At 36.8% G+C, this 17,415-nt stretch overlaps 1 protein-coding gene across 5 annotated transcripts in view; it reads right to left on the bottom strand.

Annotated features, from left to right (window-relative positions):
- PAPOLA (poly(A) polymerase alpha) overlaps positions 1 to 17,415 on the bottom strand; it is a 57,240-nt gene that overhangs the window by 8,769 nt on the left and 31,056 nt on the right. For 3 of the 5 annotated variants that reach the window (XM_070594640.1, XM_070594638.1, XM_070594643.1), the window contains 7 exons: positions 15,540 to 15,593; positions 14,914 to 15,033; positions 13,274 to 13,383; positions 9,795 to 9,916; positions 4,627 to 4,769; positions 1,591 to 1,691; positions 1,148 to 1,368 (listed from right to left, as the gene is read on the bottom strand). In XM_070594640.1, coding sequence (XP_070450741.1) covers positions 1,148 to 1,368; positions 1,591 to 1,691; positions 4,627 to 4,769; positions 9,795 to 9,916; positions 13,274 to 13,383; positions 14,914 to 15,033; positions 15,540 to 15,593 — 871 coding nt within the window. The remainder of the gene's footprint in view (positions 1 to 1,147; positions 1,369 to 1,590; positions 1,692 to 4,626; positions 4,770 to 9,794; positions 9,917 to 13,273; positions 13,384 to 14,913; positions 15,034 to 15,539; positions 15,594 to 17,415) is intronic. The other 2 variants (XM_070594639.1, XM_070594641.1) reach the window with 1 other exon arrangement.

Below are 17,415 nucleotides of genomic sequence, written 5' to 3'. Positions count from 1 at the left end.
GACTCTCTGATTCAGTAAAACTGGAGGAGGCCCCCACATCTCTATAAACAAACAAAAAAACAAATCTGAAAAAGTAACTCTGATGTACAACTGAGTTTGAAAATCAGTGCCTTAAGAGATAATTATACAGACACAGATAGGTTCCCAGAATACATCTTGTAAGCTATAATATACTAAACTCATTTTCATTCTCATTAGCATCATCAGAGTGACAAAATGCATCAAACTATTCATATTTAGTTAATACTATTTCCAAAAGATCTAAAACAAAAGGCTTTGGAATAAGCTAGGGAACAGAACACTCAAAGAGACAATAATTTTTCTCCATTACAGATCAAAACACCCCCATGAGAAACCTAGATTTTTTTTCCCATTCTAAACAAACTTTGGCGTAATGAGTAAGTTCCTAAATAACAAACTTCTGGCCGAAAATCACAATGAAATTGGTGGTTTTGGACTGTCATTTCTGGGGCAATGGTGAATGTCTCACTAATAGGAAAACAACGTAAGAGTGACTCCAGGGAGCAAGAAATCTGTGTAACGAGGCTACTTCTATTTTAAGATACACACCACAATCAATGTACACTTTTGAGGGTTTTTCTAAAACTATTTAAGACTTTGACAAGGTACATCAGCCACTATAAAAAGTGAAAGTACCGCTAGAAAATTTCCTGAAGGGTTGGAGGAAATCATCATTCAAGGTCCCAAAACTGATCTGGCTTTGCAACTTCGGGCAGTCATGCAGTGAGAACTCCCTGAGAACCTCTCGGATGCAGTGACCCTATTACCAAGTACAGAGTAGGAATTCCAAAACTCCATTTCTGTGTCCAAAAGGACCATCAAAGAATCAGTACACATAAAAGATATCGTTATGAGAGAATAATAAATTAAGATGACACATAAGTCCATGCTAAACTATGTTATAGACTAGACATGCTGTACAAGTTTGAATGAGAGGCACAGCTTTACGGAAGAGGTAGTTACCGAGAAGAGGAGAAATGGTGAAGAGAAGCCATGTACTAAAGCACTACCTACAAAGTTTCTAACTGCTTTCCTCCTTGCTCCTCCTCAATTTTGGCTCACGAAAGGTTGTTCCACTGGATTTTAAAATATCAAGCTGGTATTCCCATGATTAATATATAGATACCTCTTCTGTTTTGGTTTTCTTGGGACTCTCTTCTTTATGAGGTGAGGATGTCCTCTTGACTCCTACTATAGGATTAGGTATTTTTGTTGCTGCATTTCCTGAAGGTCTAGGTGGTGGGTTTACCAGACGTGTTGAAGAAACAACTCTGGAGACCGTAGGCTTTGGTGGTGGTGAAATGGCTGGTTGTGTGGCAGTTTGAGGAATGCTTTCACTCGATGTACCTAAGTAGTAAGTATATGAATACATAAAAATTAAATCGTATCAACATCGTTATAAATAAAGCTTTAAGTCTCTGAATTTGATTTCACTGATTTATATGAAAATAATAAAATGGCATCAAAAAAACAATTTAAACTACTTAACAAATAAAGCCCCCTTTCAAAATGAAGGCTAAACCAAATATAAGGTAAGTATTCTCAAACTTGTCAAACCAATCTCCTTACCCCCTGAGCTTTCACTGGAATTTACTTGTGGCACAGAAACTTCAGTAGCCTGTATGTTGGTCACAGATGCTGCTGTTACAGCTGGAGCAGGACTGTTTCTGCTAAAAAAAAAAAAAGTAAAAAAGTAAAAAAGCAAATAAAGAGGAATAAAATAAAATTCAATAACAAAATGCACAGGAGATATTTTCTGAAGTAAATGATTCTTTAGTGTCACCTCTCATACATACACATCTGTAACTCACTGTATTTGATAAAACATAACCAACAATGGAAAGTACACTGTAAAGCAGTGCTGTCCAAGAGAACTTTCTGTAACAATGTCCTATAGATCTGCGCTATCCGATACAGTAGCCCCTATACAGACAGAGCTACACTGCACTTGAAATATGGCTAGTGAGAAACTGCATGTTCCATTTGATTTAATATTTAGCAAATTTAAACTGCCACATGTGGCTAGTGGCTACTCACATTAGAACAGTTCTAAAAAAACCTGTTTTTACCTGATTTGGGGTATAAGAAAATGTTATGAAAAGCTATAAACAAGAAAATGGTCTGAGAAATAGAAGTAAGTTTCTGCACACAAAATCTAAGGGTTCATGAAACCCTAAAAGCCGGTCCACAGTGGCCCAGATAAACAACAAAGGCTCTCACACCCCAATCCCTCCTTCAATACTCTGGACCCCACTCCCTGCCGTCATCTCAGGAAAGTCACATCATCCCTCCTCCACTCTCCTATCTCTCCAACTTTTCTCTCTCAAATCCTATACATTTGCATTTAAATAATCTCATTTTTATTACCTCCTGAAAGAAAAACAAAAGCAGAAAAGTCCTCTGTGGTTCCTCTCTCTCAGATATGGCTCACACTCTCCAACTGTTGTGTGCAACACTAGAGAAGTCAGATTGTTGGTGCCTACGGGACATTCTCATACAACCACAGAGCAGTCAGTCAGCTTATTAAAGCTTTGGAGCTCACTGGTACACAGAGTAAATGAAGTCAACAGAGCGGGTGTTGCCACACCCCCAGGGAGAACACAAAGATGAGATAAAAGACTGAGAAGAAAGCTCTCAAGAGCACAAACATCTAATGATTCAACAGAAAAGGAGTCAGCCAAAGAACCACCACAGACACAGAAGAAAACATGAAATAGCTAGCAAAGTGGCTAGTACATAACAAATAGCATTTGTTGAGCAAAAACAAAATTATAAACTAAAACCCAGAAGTCTTATTTACAGAAGTTAATATTACTTCACAAAACTAATATTAAACTTCTGAAATTATTTAGTATGTACACCTATTTTACATACATGTGCACAAACTCAAAGTACACAAAGATTTACAAATCCTAAAATTCTTAAAATTTCTACTTCTTCACTCAAAAAAAAATCATTGAAAATAAAAATCCGGGGGCCGACCCAGTGGTGCAGTGGTTAAGTTTGCATGCTCTGCTTGGGCGGCCTGGGTTCGAAGGTTCAGATCCCAGGCACAGACCTACACACCACTTATCAAGCCCTGATGTGGCAGCATCACACATATAAAATAGAGGAAGACTGGCAGAGGTGTTAGCTCAGGGACAAGGAAGACTGGCAATAGATGTTAGCTCAAGGCCAAGCTTCCTCACCAAAAAATAAAATAAAATAAAAATCTGGAGTTAACACTCTAATAAAATGGGGAATTGTTTTAAAACTACAAGATTTAGAGGTCATGTTCATGCCTGATGTCTTCAGATTATGCATAATTACCCTAAAAAACACATCACACATATTCAAAATCCAAGGAAAGAAAACTGAAGCCATCCTCTGCACCTCGGCATTTTCCATTTCATACTCATCCAAAGAATCATCCTAACCTGCACCTTCGCCAGTGGTTAGACTTTAACTAAGAATCCAATTTTTAAAACTGCTTTTTTAAAAACTAAGATATAACATACACTCATAAAAGTGCTCAAGTTTTAATTATCAACTCAATAATTAAGAAAGTGATCAACGTAACCATCATAATTTAAAACGTGAGCAGCACCGTGGAAGTCTACCAGAAACAGCTCCCTTTAAAATATGGTAGTGTGTCCATCTTAAAAAACTCTGCAAGGAAATACTACAAAGTTTCACAGAAGTTAAACAGAAATATGGCTTTTTGTGTTCTAATTTTTACCACCATAGCCATGCATTTCTTTCATAATAAAAATCTTTAGCTGCTTTAAATGTTTTGAAAGAGAGACAATTCTTGAAAAAAGTTACTTCTAACTAAAACCTGGAAGATGAGAGGAGGGTGCAAAAAGACTGGGCAAGGTTCTACCAGGAGTGGGGTCAACTCAACAGCACTAACAACAAACGCAAAACCAGACCACATAGATCTTTAGCTTCTTTAGAAGATCCCTAATATTTTCACAGGTAAGTTCCCCTGCTACATGGGCCTCAGCAGCTCCAGGGCAGAAAGGTGATTTTGTCCTTCTTGCCTGTTCTCCTTAGCATATCACACAGCTCTCTGTAGGCAACAGGTGTCTCAAGACATGAAACTGGAGGCGTTATAATGCTAACTTTCATTCATATCTGAATCAAGACGTACCTGTCCCCAAAATGGAATACAAGTATGACACAGTAGGACAAAAACAAAAGTTACTTTCCACCAAACTAAGTTAAATTGCTATTTTTAAAAAACTAGGGACTGGCCCTATGGTGTAGTGGTTAAGCTTGGCATACTCCACTCAAGCGGCCAGGGTTCGCCAATTCAGATCCCGGGCATGGACCTACACCAATCGTCTGCCATGCTGTGGCAACAACCCACATACAAAAGTAGAGGAAGGCAGGCACCGATGTTAAGCTCAGGGCTAATCTTCAAGCAAAAAAAAAAGAGAGAGAGAGAGAGAAGATTGGCAACAGATGTTAGCTCAGGGCAAATCTTCCTCAGCAAAAAATAAAAACAAAAAATTAGAAGACGGAATAAAAATAGTATCTTGAATAGATGACTTCAACAACAAGAGAATATACCAATGTGTTTAGTAAATGGCCATTCCACTTTCATTCCCTCTTTTTCCTTACCCCTGAGAGCTGCCAGAACTGTTCAATGGACTGGTCTTCATAGCACTAGTAGGTGAAGGCACAGACATGCTGTTATCACTGTCCATAGACAAGTCGAGGCTGCTGTCATTTAGAGGTGTCAATCTGACACCTTCCGTTGAATGCTGTAATTAATAAAATATTTAATCAAATATATCTTTATTTTACCTGGATCTTTGAAACACGAACATCTTTTACTTGACGGATAAATGATTTCTACCAAAAAGCAGAAATCAATAAATCTACAAAAATCATAAGTATCTTGCTGCCCATGAAAGGCAAAGATTTGGGAGACACATACTTCCTGACTTCTAAGAGGCATTCAACCTAACTACAGTTTTTCTGTGGGAGAAAAAAGGAGAAAGGAATGCTACATTAAACATACACACTGAATGTAAGACATATTGCAAATTAAAAAGCACTGTGATATGAAAACACAAATCTTAAATGAGAGGACTAGAAATATATACACGCACATACAAATATTAAGAAAAAAGTCTTTTAATGATAAACACAACATTAACAATGCATATCTCTGGCTAGTGGGATTAGAAGTAATTTTTTGTTTGTTTATAGATTTTTTTACTATGCTACAATGAACTTAAAAATTGTGGAATTTCAAAAAAATTATCAAGTAAGTACAATTTAGTTCCACTCCTATTTATAAATAAATGAGCCTCTCTCAAAAGCAAGAGATTTCTAGCATTCTAAGTGCAACTTAGGATTTTAACATGGTACATTTAATAGTGTAAATTATCCTGTGAAAACAAAAGGAGAAATAATTTCCTGAAAACTAAACCTAATATCCACATATAAATCCTACTGCTGGATCTGCTTCTTAAAAGCCCAAGCACTTAGGGCCAGCCCTGTGGTCAAGCTGTTCAAGTTCCACACACTTCGCTTTGGCAGCCCGGGTTCGTAGGTTTGCATCCCAGGTGTGGACCTACACCACTCATCAGCCATGCTGCGGAGGCATCCCACATACAAAGTAGAGGAAGACTGGCACAGATGTTAGCTCAGGACTAATCTTCCTCAAGCCAAAAAAAAAAAGAAAAAAAAATCCAAGCACTCAAAAAGAGTTACTTAATGTAGGAAAACCAAAATGAAGCTTAAAAAACTACAAACGGTTCTACAGGATGAAAGCTGATTCCTAAAGTGACTTACAAAGTTTGTTTCTGCAATCAATGCTATTATAATATCACACTGATTTTTTCATCCTATTTTTTTCCAGCCTCAGTGTTCACGTACGTACAGAAACATTTTAATGGAAATGATTTGCATTTTTGACAAAAACTCAATACTCCGTGTGTGTGTGTGGTCTGTGTGCGCTCTCCAGTTCCCCAAATGAGACAATATTCTAATCTTTGATTTAGCACTATGGAGACATCACTATATACATCAATCAGTATTGATCAAATGGGGAAGATGAGATTTGCCAGAATGGAGAGGAGAAAGTAATGCCACTTGCTTATGAAGTCAGTTGTGAATCAAATTCTAAATAAGCCCCTTTCCTGTGCAAAAATGCTACCAATCTCACTCTCCACCAGACAAGGATTTGTTCAGTAAGCAATTTATACTCAGTTCTACATAGTTACCTGCCCGACCAGGTGATCAAACACCTGTGAGATAACAGGCCACTGGTGGGGATGATCTATGAATATGAACGTTTTTAACTAGTTGGTCTGAACACAAAACAGTATTAAGCTGCTTTACCTCTTTGTCTGTATTAAGGTCAGCAGAAGAGACTTCAATGCCAAAAAATCATAAATATTCTATCAAAACTTTCTAACAAAAGATAAATAAAGACAAAACATACTACAGAGAGAAATAAACACACACACTTTGCATTCAGACTTAGATCCAATTCACATCTCATACTACATGACCTTGGGCAAGTTTTTAACCACTCGGTTTTTTCTATAAGAAATAATACCTATGGGTTGCTGTACCATTAAATATAGAAAAATACTGGCTTAGTGCTTTGCAAATAGCAGTTAATAAAAGGACGCTATTAATAAGAGTCCAAAGAAAAGATTCATGGATCTAGAGTTCTAGACAGTTGTTGCTTATAAAAACAAGGGTGTTATTTTACTAGTGGAAACTTGGAAATGATCTAAATGATATCAAATAGAGGATAGATTTAATCATACTACAGCCATACAAAGAATTACTGAGCAGTCACTTAGAATTTGTAACGTAATGAAACTGCACAGATTGTCACAAAACAGTAAGCACCCAAGAAAGCCAGTCACAAAATGGGAATTATCATCAAAAACCTTTTAAAAATACATACTATAGGCAGTTACATATGTGCAGTGAAGAGTCTGTATAGAAATAAACTAAAATGTTAAGAGTAGCTATTAATGGGTGATGAGATTATAGTTAAACTTTATTTGGTAACTACAATTTTGGGACTAAACCAATAAATTTCTGATCATCAATCATTCTTTTTATATTCCAGAAGATTATATCTAGATAGATATTACCTTAAGAAATAGACTAAAAATAGAATTTACTTAAAATGAATGCTAATTGTTCCAAATATCAATAATGCCAAGTAAACAGGAGTTTCAGAGGGTAATCTGAATCAAGAGTTCTGGAAATTCGAATTACCTCAATTATAAATAGTTGTTTTAATAAAAAAGAAATTGGTTAAGCGTTAAGGAACACAACAACCTATTTACATTTGCTTCTGAAAACACACAAAATGTTGATATTCTTACATGTCGTAAATACACATTTAAATATTACTGCTTAACCCATTAATAATATAACACCAAGGGACAATTAGAAGACAAATGTCTGACGTGACATTTTAGCATAAAAATAAAACTACTCAATGGTAAATTTTATGTTATGCATATTTTATGACAAATTAATAAATAAAACTGCTCAAGAAAAGAACGGCACATTTTTGTCACTTTCTAGATTATTTAGTTAACTCATAAAACCATTAGGTCAGGAAGAGAATAACAAGTTAAGCCATATAAAGGCTTTAATGTAATACATTATTTTTAAAAGTGAAACATGCTTTTAAAAATTGCATTTTAGACCAAAAAGAAGTCAAGCACCTATACCGCCAAGTTATGAACGAGGATGACGGCGGTAACAGAAACAAACGCAAGCATTAACTATGTGTCAGGCACTAGCCTAAATCATTTTTTAGAGATACTGACTCATTTTATCCTCACAAAATACTTAATGAGGTAGGTAAAAACACAATCTCCCTTTCAGACAGGAGGCAAATCAAGAACACAATGTCTGCTACGTGAGCTGCCAGGCCTCACAGCTGGGAAGCAGCGCGACCTGAAACTGCACTCGGCCGTCTACTCCAAGTCCCGGCCCTGGACTCACAGCTGGGAAGCAGCGCGACCTGAAACTGCACTCGGCCGTCTACTCCAAGTCCCTGCCCTGGACTCACAGCTGGGAAGCAGCGCGACCTGAAACTGCACTCGGCCGTCTACTCCAAGTCCCTGCCCTGGACTCACAGCTGGGAAGCAGCGCGACCTGAAACTGCACTCGGCCGTCTACTCCAAGTCCCTGCCCTGGACTCACAGCTGGGAAGCAGCGCGACCTGAAACTGCACTCGGCCGTCTACTCCAAGTCCCGGCCCTGGACTCACAGCTGGGAAGCAGCGCGACCTGAAACTGCACTCGGCCGTCTACTCCAAGTCCCTGCCCTGGACTCACAGCTGGGAAGCAGTGCGACCTGAAACTGCACTCGGCCGTCTACTCCAAGTCCCTGCCCTGGACTCACAGCTGGGAAGCAGCGCGACCTGAAACTGCACTCGGCCGTCTACTCCAAGTCCCTGCCCTGGACTCACAGCTGGGAAGCAGCGCGACCTGAAACTGCACTCGGCCGTCCACTCCAAGTCCTTGCCCTGGACTCAGCTGGGAAGCAGTGCGACCTGAAACTGCACTCGGCCGTCTACTCCAACTCCCTGCCCTGGACTCAGCTGGGAAGCAGTGCGACCTGAAACTGCACTCGGCCGTCCACTCCAAGTCCCTGCCCTGGACTCAGCTGGGAAGCAGCGCGACCTGAAACTGCACTCGGCCGTCCACTCCAAGTCCCTGCCCTGGACTCACAGCTGGGAAGCAGTGCGACCTGAAACTGCACTCGGCCGTCCACTCCAAGTCCCTGCCCTGGACTCACAGCTGGGAAGCAGTGCGACCTGAAACTGCACTCGGCCGTCCACTCCAAGTCCCTGCCCTGGACTCAGCTGCTTTCGGACCACAGTCTGTACTGTTTCAAAAGCAGAACATTATGCAAATGGAAGCCCTCTGTGTTGTAATTTCATTCCCCTCTTCTCAATCGCAGCTGCAGACAACTACCAGCATCTTGAATGTAGTGGATATCATTCCCTAACTTACACTTTTATGTCATATTCTCTCCTAAATAACAGATGGTTCTACATTTTTAAACTTGTAAATTTTACATGGAAGTATCAAACAGTACATATGCATCTGTACCTTTTTAACTCAACATATTAGAATATGTAGCTCTAACGCATTTATTTTCACTGCTCTGCCTAAGTATTGCACTATAGGAATAAGCCATCTACTTTTGAAACCACTTAAAATAAAAATGTAATTGTTATCTCTGCATTAAATGTCCTCTACAGTACGTTCAAATAAGAAAACATGGCTACAAGTTATTCAACAGGACGCACTCATACTAGAACAACACAGTACAAAAATATTAACTCGGGTTACCCGTTAGTCATCTTTATACTCAATAAACTTTTAATTTTTAAACAATATACATGTATAATTCTTAACAAAATAAAGCCATTTTCATTTAAAAAGTCATACAATTATTTGATCCACTTATGACCTAATTTAATTTTTATTTTTTAAAGGAAAGGAAATTAGATACTGACGTGGGATACTAAATGGCTAAGAAAGAGAATATAAGTATATATAAAATAGGATATGAAGCATTGCCACTAATCTTTCTTAAGCTAGTGTGTGCACAAAACCTGATTAGGAGCAAGGTTTTACACAATGGAACTGGCTCCATGTAATAAATTTTTTAAATGTCATGGTCTGTTTCAAATATGACTCAACTGAGCCTAAATTTTGAAATACTCATAGGCTGGATGCATAAAACATTATGATAGCAATGCTTTTGTAAGTACTTTCTAAATTTACCTTTTTCTTTTTCTGAAGCACATGATTAGGTAGTAGTTGATGGAGTTGCTTTCTTTTTACATGCATTGCAGCAATTTTCATGTCCACCTCAAACATCTTGCTGTTTATTGCTTGCCTATAAACTACACAATTAGGAAATTGTTACAAGAAACGTAAATATTTTAACAAAGGCAGTTAAACTCACCCAGGAGAAGCTATTCTAAGTAGGGATCCTTTTCCCATCAATACTGCAGATCTGTAGAATTATCAAGTCAAAAGCTCTCTCTAATCTGACATAACTCATTGCCTGAGCAATCTCTCAATCTCATTTACCACAAGGTGTACATAATGAATAAAAGCACAAAGTATATTAACTCTTCCAGTGTGGTAACTCTCAAAGTCATAACTTGAAAGAGTAACTCTTTAAGAAACGGCAGAATTGGAGAAAGGAGGTTTCTTAAACCCATACCCTTTTATGCTCCCCAGTATAATTTAAAATTCCGGCCCAAGCATGTAACAAGTGCAGCAAAACCAAAGTCAAACTTATTAAACGATACCTAAAGACACCTTGTCAAGAATGTGCAAGGTAACATTTTAACACAAGTAATAACATATTTTCTATTATAAAAATAATTCAAATAACAGAGGTCACAGGAACAAAAACAAAATGCTAAAAATAAATTCAAATAATTTAGTTCCAAAGGGTCTCCAAATGGAAAAATTCATTCATTTCATCATATAACAAATATTAGCTGAGCACCTATGGCGTATCACACTGTTCTAGATATGGGAGACAAAGCACAGAGTAAGAGACCAAAAGAATTTCACAAAGTCTACATTCTAATAGAGACAATATGATAAACAGAACAAAAAAATTAAGTAAAATGTATTTCATATCAGGTGGTGATAAGTGCTACGGAGGAAAACTAAATATGGAAGAAGACAGGAAGCTCAGTCTGGAAACTGAGATTCCACCTGAGCAGAGACTTAAGGAAAGCAAGGAAGTGAGCTGAGAGCACCTGCTGGAACAGCATTCCAGAAGACCACGTATCAAGGACAAAACGTTCTGAGGGAACAACATGCCTGGAATGTTTGAGGAACAACAAAAAGGCCACTGGGGAGGAGGGAAAGTAGAGATCCCTAACCCCTTATCTGTAATTCTAAAATCCCCAAAACTCCCAACACAGTTTTTCATAAAACTGGCACCAAAACTCATCTGGCAACAAACCTTAATCTCAACTCTTTGTGACTATTTGGTCTCTTTCTTTGCTTAATGTATCAAACAGTTCTCTGCAGAAATCTTACTGTCTTTGACTACAATACTGCTGCAGGGCCCACTGGGAATCTTTCTTACTCACTTTACTACCTTTCTGGCCCCAAGACACACGGATAAAGGATTCTGAACTTAGAATAGAAAATGAGGTCAGAGACATAATGAGAAGGCCAGATCAAGTAAAGGATTGCAAACCAGAGTAAGGACTTGGACTTTTATTCTGAGTGAGATGGGTAGCCATTATAGGTTTTAAACAGGCTAGATATGATTTGGCTTCATGTCATTTTGGATGCTGACTGAGAAGAGATGAGGGTGGGCAAGGGCAAAGCAGGGAAACTACAGCAATGGCAGTAATTCAACAGAGCGGTGACAAGTGGCTTGGACTAGGATGAGAGCAGCAGAAATAGCAGGAAGTAGCAGGAATCTTGATGTATTCTGAAAGTAGAGGCAAAAAGATTTTTTAACGGATTAATATCAAGTATGGAAAAAAAGGAATGAAGGGGGACTCCAAGATTCCTAGCGTGAACAACTACAAGGATATGGTTGCCAATACCTGAGATAAAAAAGATTTTAAAAGAAGTTGGAGGAGACTGGAGGTACGAATTTGAGTTCTGAACATATTAAATTTGTTTTATTAGAAAATCCCACAAAGTATTCCATTAAAATGTTTCAAGATACAGGAGAACTAAATATTTCCTTCCCAAAATACCTAAATTTCTTGAAAATCTTGATGGCTCATGAGAACAATCTTTGATAAACAGCTGATCTTGGATGCAATGTACAAATTTTCCAATTTAAGTATATCTACATGATTTGTTAGTTCATAAATAGTTTACGTTGACATCAAAATTTTTACTTTAGAAAAAATCACTTCTGTGGTATTCAGCAGGTAGAGTTATCACTTTTCAAATCACATCCTTAAAAATCTGTATGAGTGTTTTTGTTGTCACAATGATCATATCCTTAAAAATCTATGAGTGTTTTTGTTGTCACAATGATTAAACCTGCTGGGGACACTAAATATCCTTCAATGTGGACAGTTCCTCACAATGAAGAATTGTACCATGACCTATTTAGATTCCTAAAGATGAAAAACCTACTTATCAATTATTTGAACCAAGAACTCAACTCAATTTTACACAAAAACATCTAGTATTTTTAATCTGAATTTTCCAAGAACGCAAGTACCATGTATTCATCAAGAGATCACCTTTCGTCTTATTTGAAACTTTAACTTCTATCGTGTCACCAATGGCACTGCTGCTAACGGTCTCTGAATCACACACGCATACGCGCAGGAATTCACAAACGTCACACGAGTAGTGATCCACATACAGGTACAATCACCTGGCTACGTCTAAGTATGTCTTCAGTCACTGTAGCTAGCACTTACATACTGAAATACACCTCTTTTCCTTTTATTTCTCCTTCACAGTTAGGGTATGATACTGGCTTTTTAAAAAACTGTACAAATTTTGTCTCTCCTTCTCCAAGGAGGAAAAAATTTTTAATGCTAAATCTGAAATGTCCTTAGGGGGAAAATTCTTACTGGGGACAGGTGAAAATGACACACACTAAAATTTTTTTAAATGGAGGGAAAAGGAGAGATGTTTGAAAGAAAATAGAATTAGTCCCTAAAGAATCTGCACATTAATCATTGTCCCTATGCATATTCACCATTTCCTTGAAAAGTTGTGCATCTATATACAGCCTTAGCTTCTGTCAACTACATCCACCGTTTGGTCCTTAGTTAAATCATACGACTAACTTATATCTCAGGGCATAGGTCAATCTGAAATGTAGCTCTAATCATCCTATTTCCTACACATGAATTAACACGAGTCTTTACTTGACAGAGAGGTAAATTTCCTTACGTCATTAGAAGTTTAGCTTCATAAATTTCTAAGGTTCAAGATTATTAGGGCAATAAGACAGACTCAGTCTCTTAGACAAAAAAATACTCAGGTGGTTTCTAATTTCCTAAGTAATTAGGGACAAATCAAATTTAAAATGGTTCTACTTAACTTTAGGTCTACTACGATGGAAAAAAATCATTTATATAGTACTCACTACTGAATCTAACAACTAATCCAAAAACATTATTTTGATGATCAATGTTCAATATTCCCAAGTAATTTTAACAGTTATTGTTTATATCACTATGGTATACATAAAGACAAATTCAAATATGTAAGTACATGTTTTGATTACCCAAGCAGAAATATACCTGTATCTGTGAAAGACTGAATATCATAGGTGAGATCAACACTGAGATTTTCAGAGTTTTCTGTTTTCTTAAACACTAACCCAATCACCCACATCGTGCGAAATTCTTCCCTGCAAAGTAAGAAAAGTATTACTATATTTTATCAGGATTTCAGGAAAATATAGTTATCAAAGTGGTTGATAACCTGAGGTATGTGGAAAAACTTGGAATACAAATGTATAAGCAAACTAACCCAAACTCCATGAACAATCAAAGTCCTCCCCTGATACCTGTCCTCTATATTCCCATTACTACATAAACAATCAGAGTACTAGGACAAACACACTCTTATCATCTAAGTACTGACAGTCAATGTTCTTACTGATGATCCCAAAGTACAAAATGCACTGCAAACACAGAAGAATTATGTTTAAACTAATGAAGGAAAAGGAGTAACATGTTTTAGAAAAGTCTGAAACAAAAAAGAATATTCTAGATACAAAAATTTAACTAGAATTTCAGATTCCTTAAACTTCTAAAACTCAATTGAAAAGGCCGCATGAACCGAAATTTGGCTACAACCTAACAGGAGCAAAGGATGACTAAGCTACTTTTCAACGTTTAACAATATACCTACTGAATGGATCATACAGCCTTTTATAATAATTCATATGGTCTTTTAATAACTAAGATTGCAGCAACAAAGAAATGTAAAAAACTCAACTAGCAACTCTTACATGACTCCAAAAGGAAATAATTTATATAAACAATCAGAATAACAGTTATTCTATTACCGCACCATCTTGAACGATCCATTCCTTACCTTTTTCAATCTTTCTTTAATGCTACTTTGTTTTTAAAGCTTATTACTAAACTTCCCTCACCCTCCAAATGTGGCGAAGTAAAATCTCATATAATAATATAGCAATGATCAAACCAGAAACTGACCTATAGAATCTTAAAAGGAGAAAGTGAGCCTGCTTTTAATATATTATCTTCTCAATCTTGCAGAATCTACCACAAATCAGATTTTTCCAAGGTCAAACCAAAGTTATGTTCTCTTTTTTAAAAAAATTAAGATAAAAAGTAAAGACTGATGTTAGATATAGCAGCTACTATGACAACCACTGTACTAAACGGGAGAAAAAAGGACTGTTAAGAAGAAATGCGAAAGGACACCTCTGCAGAATTTGAACTCTAATTAGTTAATAGGCACCTCAACATTACAGACTATTATCAGAAAAACCTATTTCAGTGGTAATTTTTCTCAAGAAAGTCTTTGTCTTCAATATTCCTGATCAGGAAACCCTAAACTATAAATCTCAAACTGATTTTCAACCATATGCAATCAACAGTATAGTGACTCTAATTACTAAAAATTGCCTATGGGGCCCAGTCCTGTGGCAGAGTGTGGTTAACTTTGGGGCATTCTGCTTCGGTGGCCCTGGTTCACAGGTTCAGATCCAGGGCGTGGACCTGCACCACTCAGCAGCCACGCTGTGGTGGCAACCCACATATACATCGCAGGAAGACGGGCACAGATGTTAGCTCAGGACTAATCTGGGCGGGGGGGGGGGGGGGGGGGGAATTGCCTATAAGAGTTTCTATGAGTAAAAGTTGAAAGGAGGAAGAAGAAACGATTAAATTAGAAGATGGCTTACTTGTCAGGATTTTCTTTGGGTGCTGGAAATGACTGGGGATTCACATGAGCCAGTGTAATAAATTCATTCTTCTCCAAACTTCCAACCAGGATTCGGATTTTTGACTCCACCAAGCCCACCCTGAACAAATGTCATTTAGTATTAATGAAAATTCCAGTTAATTTAAAAAATAAAATGCACAACATCAAATGTTTATGTAAAGCAGTAATGTGGAGTTCATACTTAAACACACATGAGGGCTGTTCAAGTGTCTGAACCTCCACAGATAAAACCAAGCTTTATGCTCTACCCAACAACATAGACGAAAAACTGGGGGAGAAGAGAATCAAGTAACATTTCAAATTAGGAAGGCTACAAAAGACATCCTCAGAAATATTTAAAGAAAAAAAATCAGTAAGCTAAAACAAAGCACTTTAAATATACAGTTAAGAAATGATATAAGGCAAACAAAGAAAAAGTTGTATATGGATCCCGAAATCCCTATACTTTTATTACAAGTAGTAATGCTCTATTTATTTGAAAACCAAACGAAGTTTTAAGAACTTCCTCCATATCCTACTGTGTTCTGTGTCTATCTGATTCATTTTTAAGTTTATCTTTTCTGTAAAATCCAATCTTATACTCACCATTCTAGGCGTTGTTTTTCTGTTGGTGCACTTGCTAGAAGTACAATATAATGCCTTTGAAGATAAAGACAACATGCTATTTATTTTATTTAAGTGCTTTGTGCTGGATATTAAAACCATAATGTAATAAGCTTGGTAACAGTTACAGATCAGCATCACTTGAGCAAGGGGGAATTGTAATTTCAATATGCACATAAAATGATAAAAGCTAAACTGCACAGTTTCTAACTACCAGAGAGTTTAATTCTTCTGAACAAGAGTGATTTTATGAATAATTTCCTACAAAGCAGCTTAATTCAAGCATGCTGAATAAACATTAACTGATAATTTGGTTCAATAACTCAGGTGAAGCGTTTTATCCATAAAATTAAAGAGCTGCTCACTAAAATATAATCCCTAAAACAAAAACTTTTTAATAGCAAAAACTAAACTGAATACTGAAGTTAGGCCTCAGGATTTTTTTCAAAGAACAGTATCCAACTGTGTAACAAGGCAGCAGTCACCACTGTAAGACACAACAAAGAAACCAATCCCATCAAACTAGAGAAAAGGCAAGTTTTCATGTCAGAAAAGACCATCATGACCAAGGATCTATTTTAAGCCTTTTTAAAACAAATTATTTACAACTAAAGTATAACTCATATAATTCAATTTCATAAGACTAAAAATGTTCAATCCAACGTACTCTTCTACAGAATCCATTTTAGAGGCACCGGAAGCCAAACTTCTCACCAGAAACTTTAACTCAAAAAGTAAACTGACACCATTATTCAGTATAGCTACTAGTTTGGAAAGTCAAGAGTATGACCAAAAATTTAAAACTACTTTACTCTTTTAAAGGCTGAAACCTTTATAATGTTATCTTTCACATTTTACAAATGAGGTTTCTGGCTAAAAAATCAAATGTCTGCAACTAGACCAAGAAAAAGAACTACCAACCCAGTTCAAATTAGCCAAACGAAAAAAAAAAAGGACATTTAGGAGAGGGATACTGAAGATTTGGGAAGTTTAAGCATTTTTTAACCATACTCCCTTTTAGAAGAGTCCATTTGATTATTTGCTATTTATGCTCACAAAGTAATTGAAAAATAGTTCTGATTCTTCCTAGCTATGTAATCCAGGTCTAAGACTTGTGTACATCATCTGTAAAACGGGATGACATCTGTCTTACTGGCAGAGGAATTGTTAAGCTTGAATGAGTTAACTTTAAGTATTTATAAACTTAAAGTAACAGAGGTAATATATACATAAATATGAAAACAAGTCGACAGATATACTAATGAATATGCAGTCTAAATCCATAGAAACCAATACTTCCTTTACCAAATTTAATTTGTTCAGCATTATTTGGAGCAAACCCAATATACAGAACACACACAAAGTCCAAATAAATAAAATGCAATAAAAGTCACATAAAAGCACTAAAAGCTCATGCATTTTACGTATAGAGAAACTCACTCTCAGTCCTAAATGCTCATAAAAAAAAATCCTAACAAGCTCAGTAATCTGATTTCCAGGTCTCTGGAAGATTAAAAATGGGCAACAGATTTCCAAAAAAGAAAAGAAAGGGAGACGAAGAGAAGAGCGCTCTGACAAAAGTATAACATGAGACAACAAAGTATAAAAAGCAAGCATGCACACAAAACTCAAAAAGAAGCAAAGTTGTCTGGGTTCACCTGGTGTAGGGACGCAACTCTCAGTTTCTAAATCACTCTTTTACCACACTATCAAAATGGATATTCATTAGACCATCTGAGTCTCCAAGAAAAGTTTAAATGATGTACAATGTTCTCTATTTACGAAAGCAAAATGTACAATCCATCTGAACGTAAGTTTGTTGGCAATTCAAAGTTTAAAGTTTTAAAGCTTAGAGAGT

The sequence above is a fragment of the Equus przewalskii genome, chromosome 25 (assembly GCF_037783145.1).
Source record: "Equus przewalskii isolate Varuska chromosome 25, EquPr2, whole genome shotgun sequence".
Lineage (NCBI taxonomy): Eukaryota > Metazoa > Chordata > Mammalia > Perissodactyla > Equidae > Equus > Equus przewalskii.
Note: the sequence above shows the minus strand (reverse complement) of the source record. Positions and strands in the feature narration are given on the sequence as shown.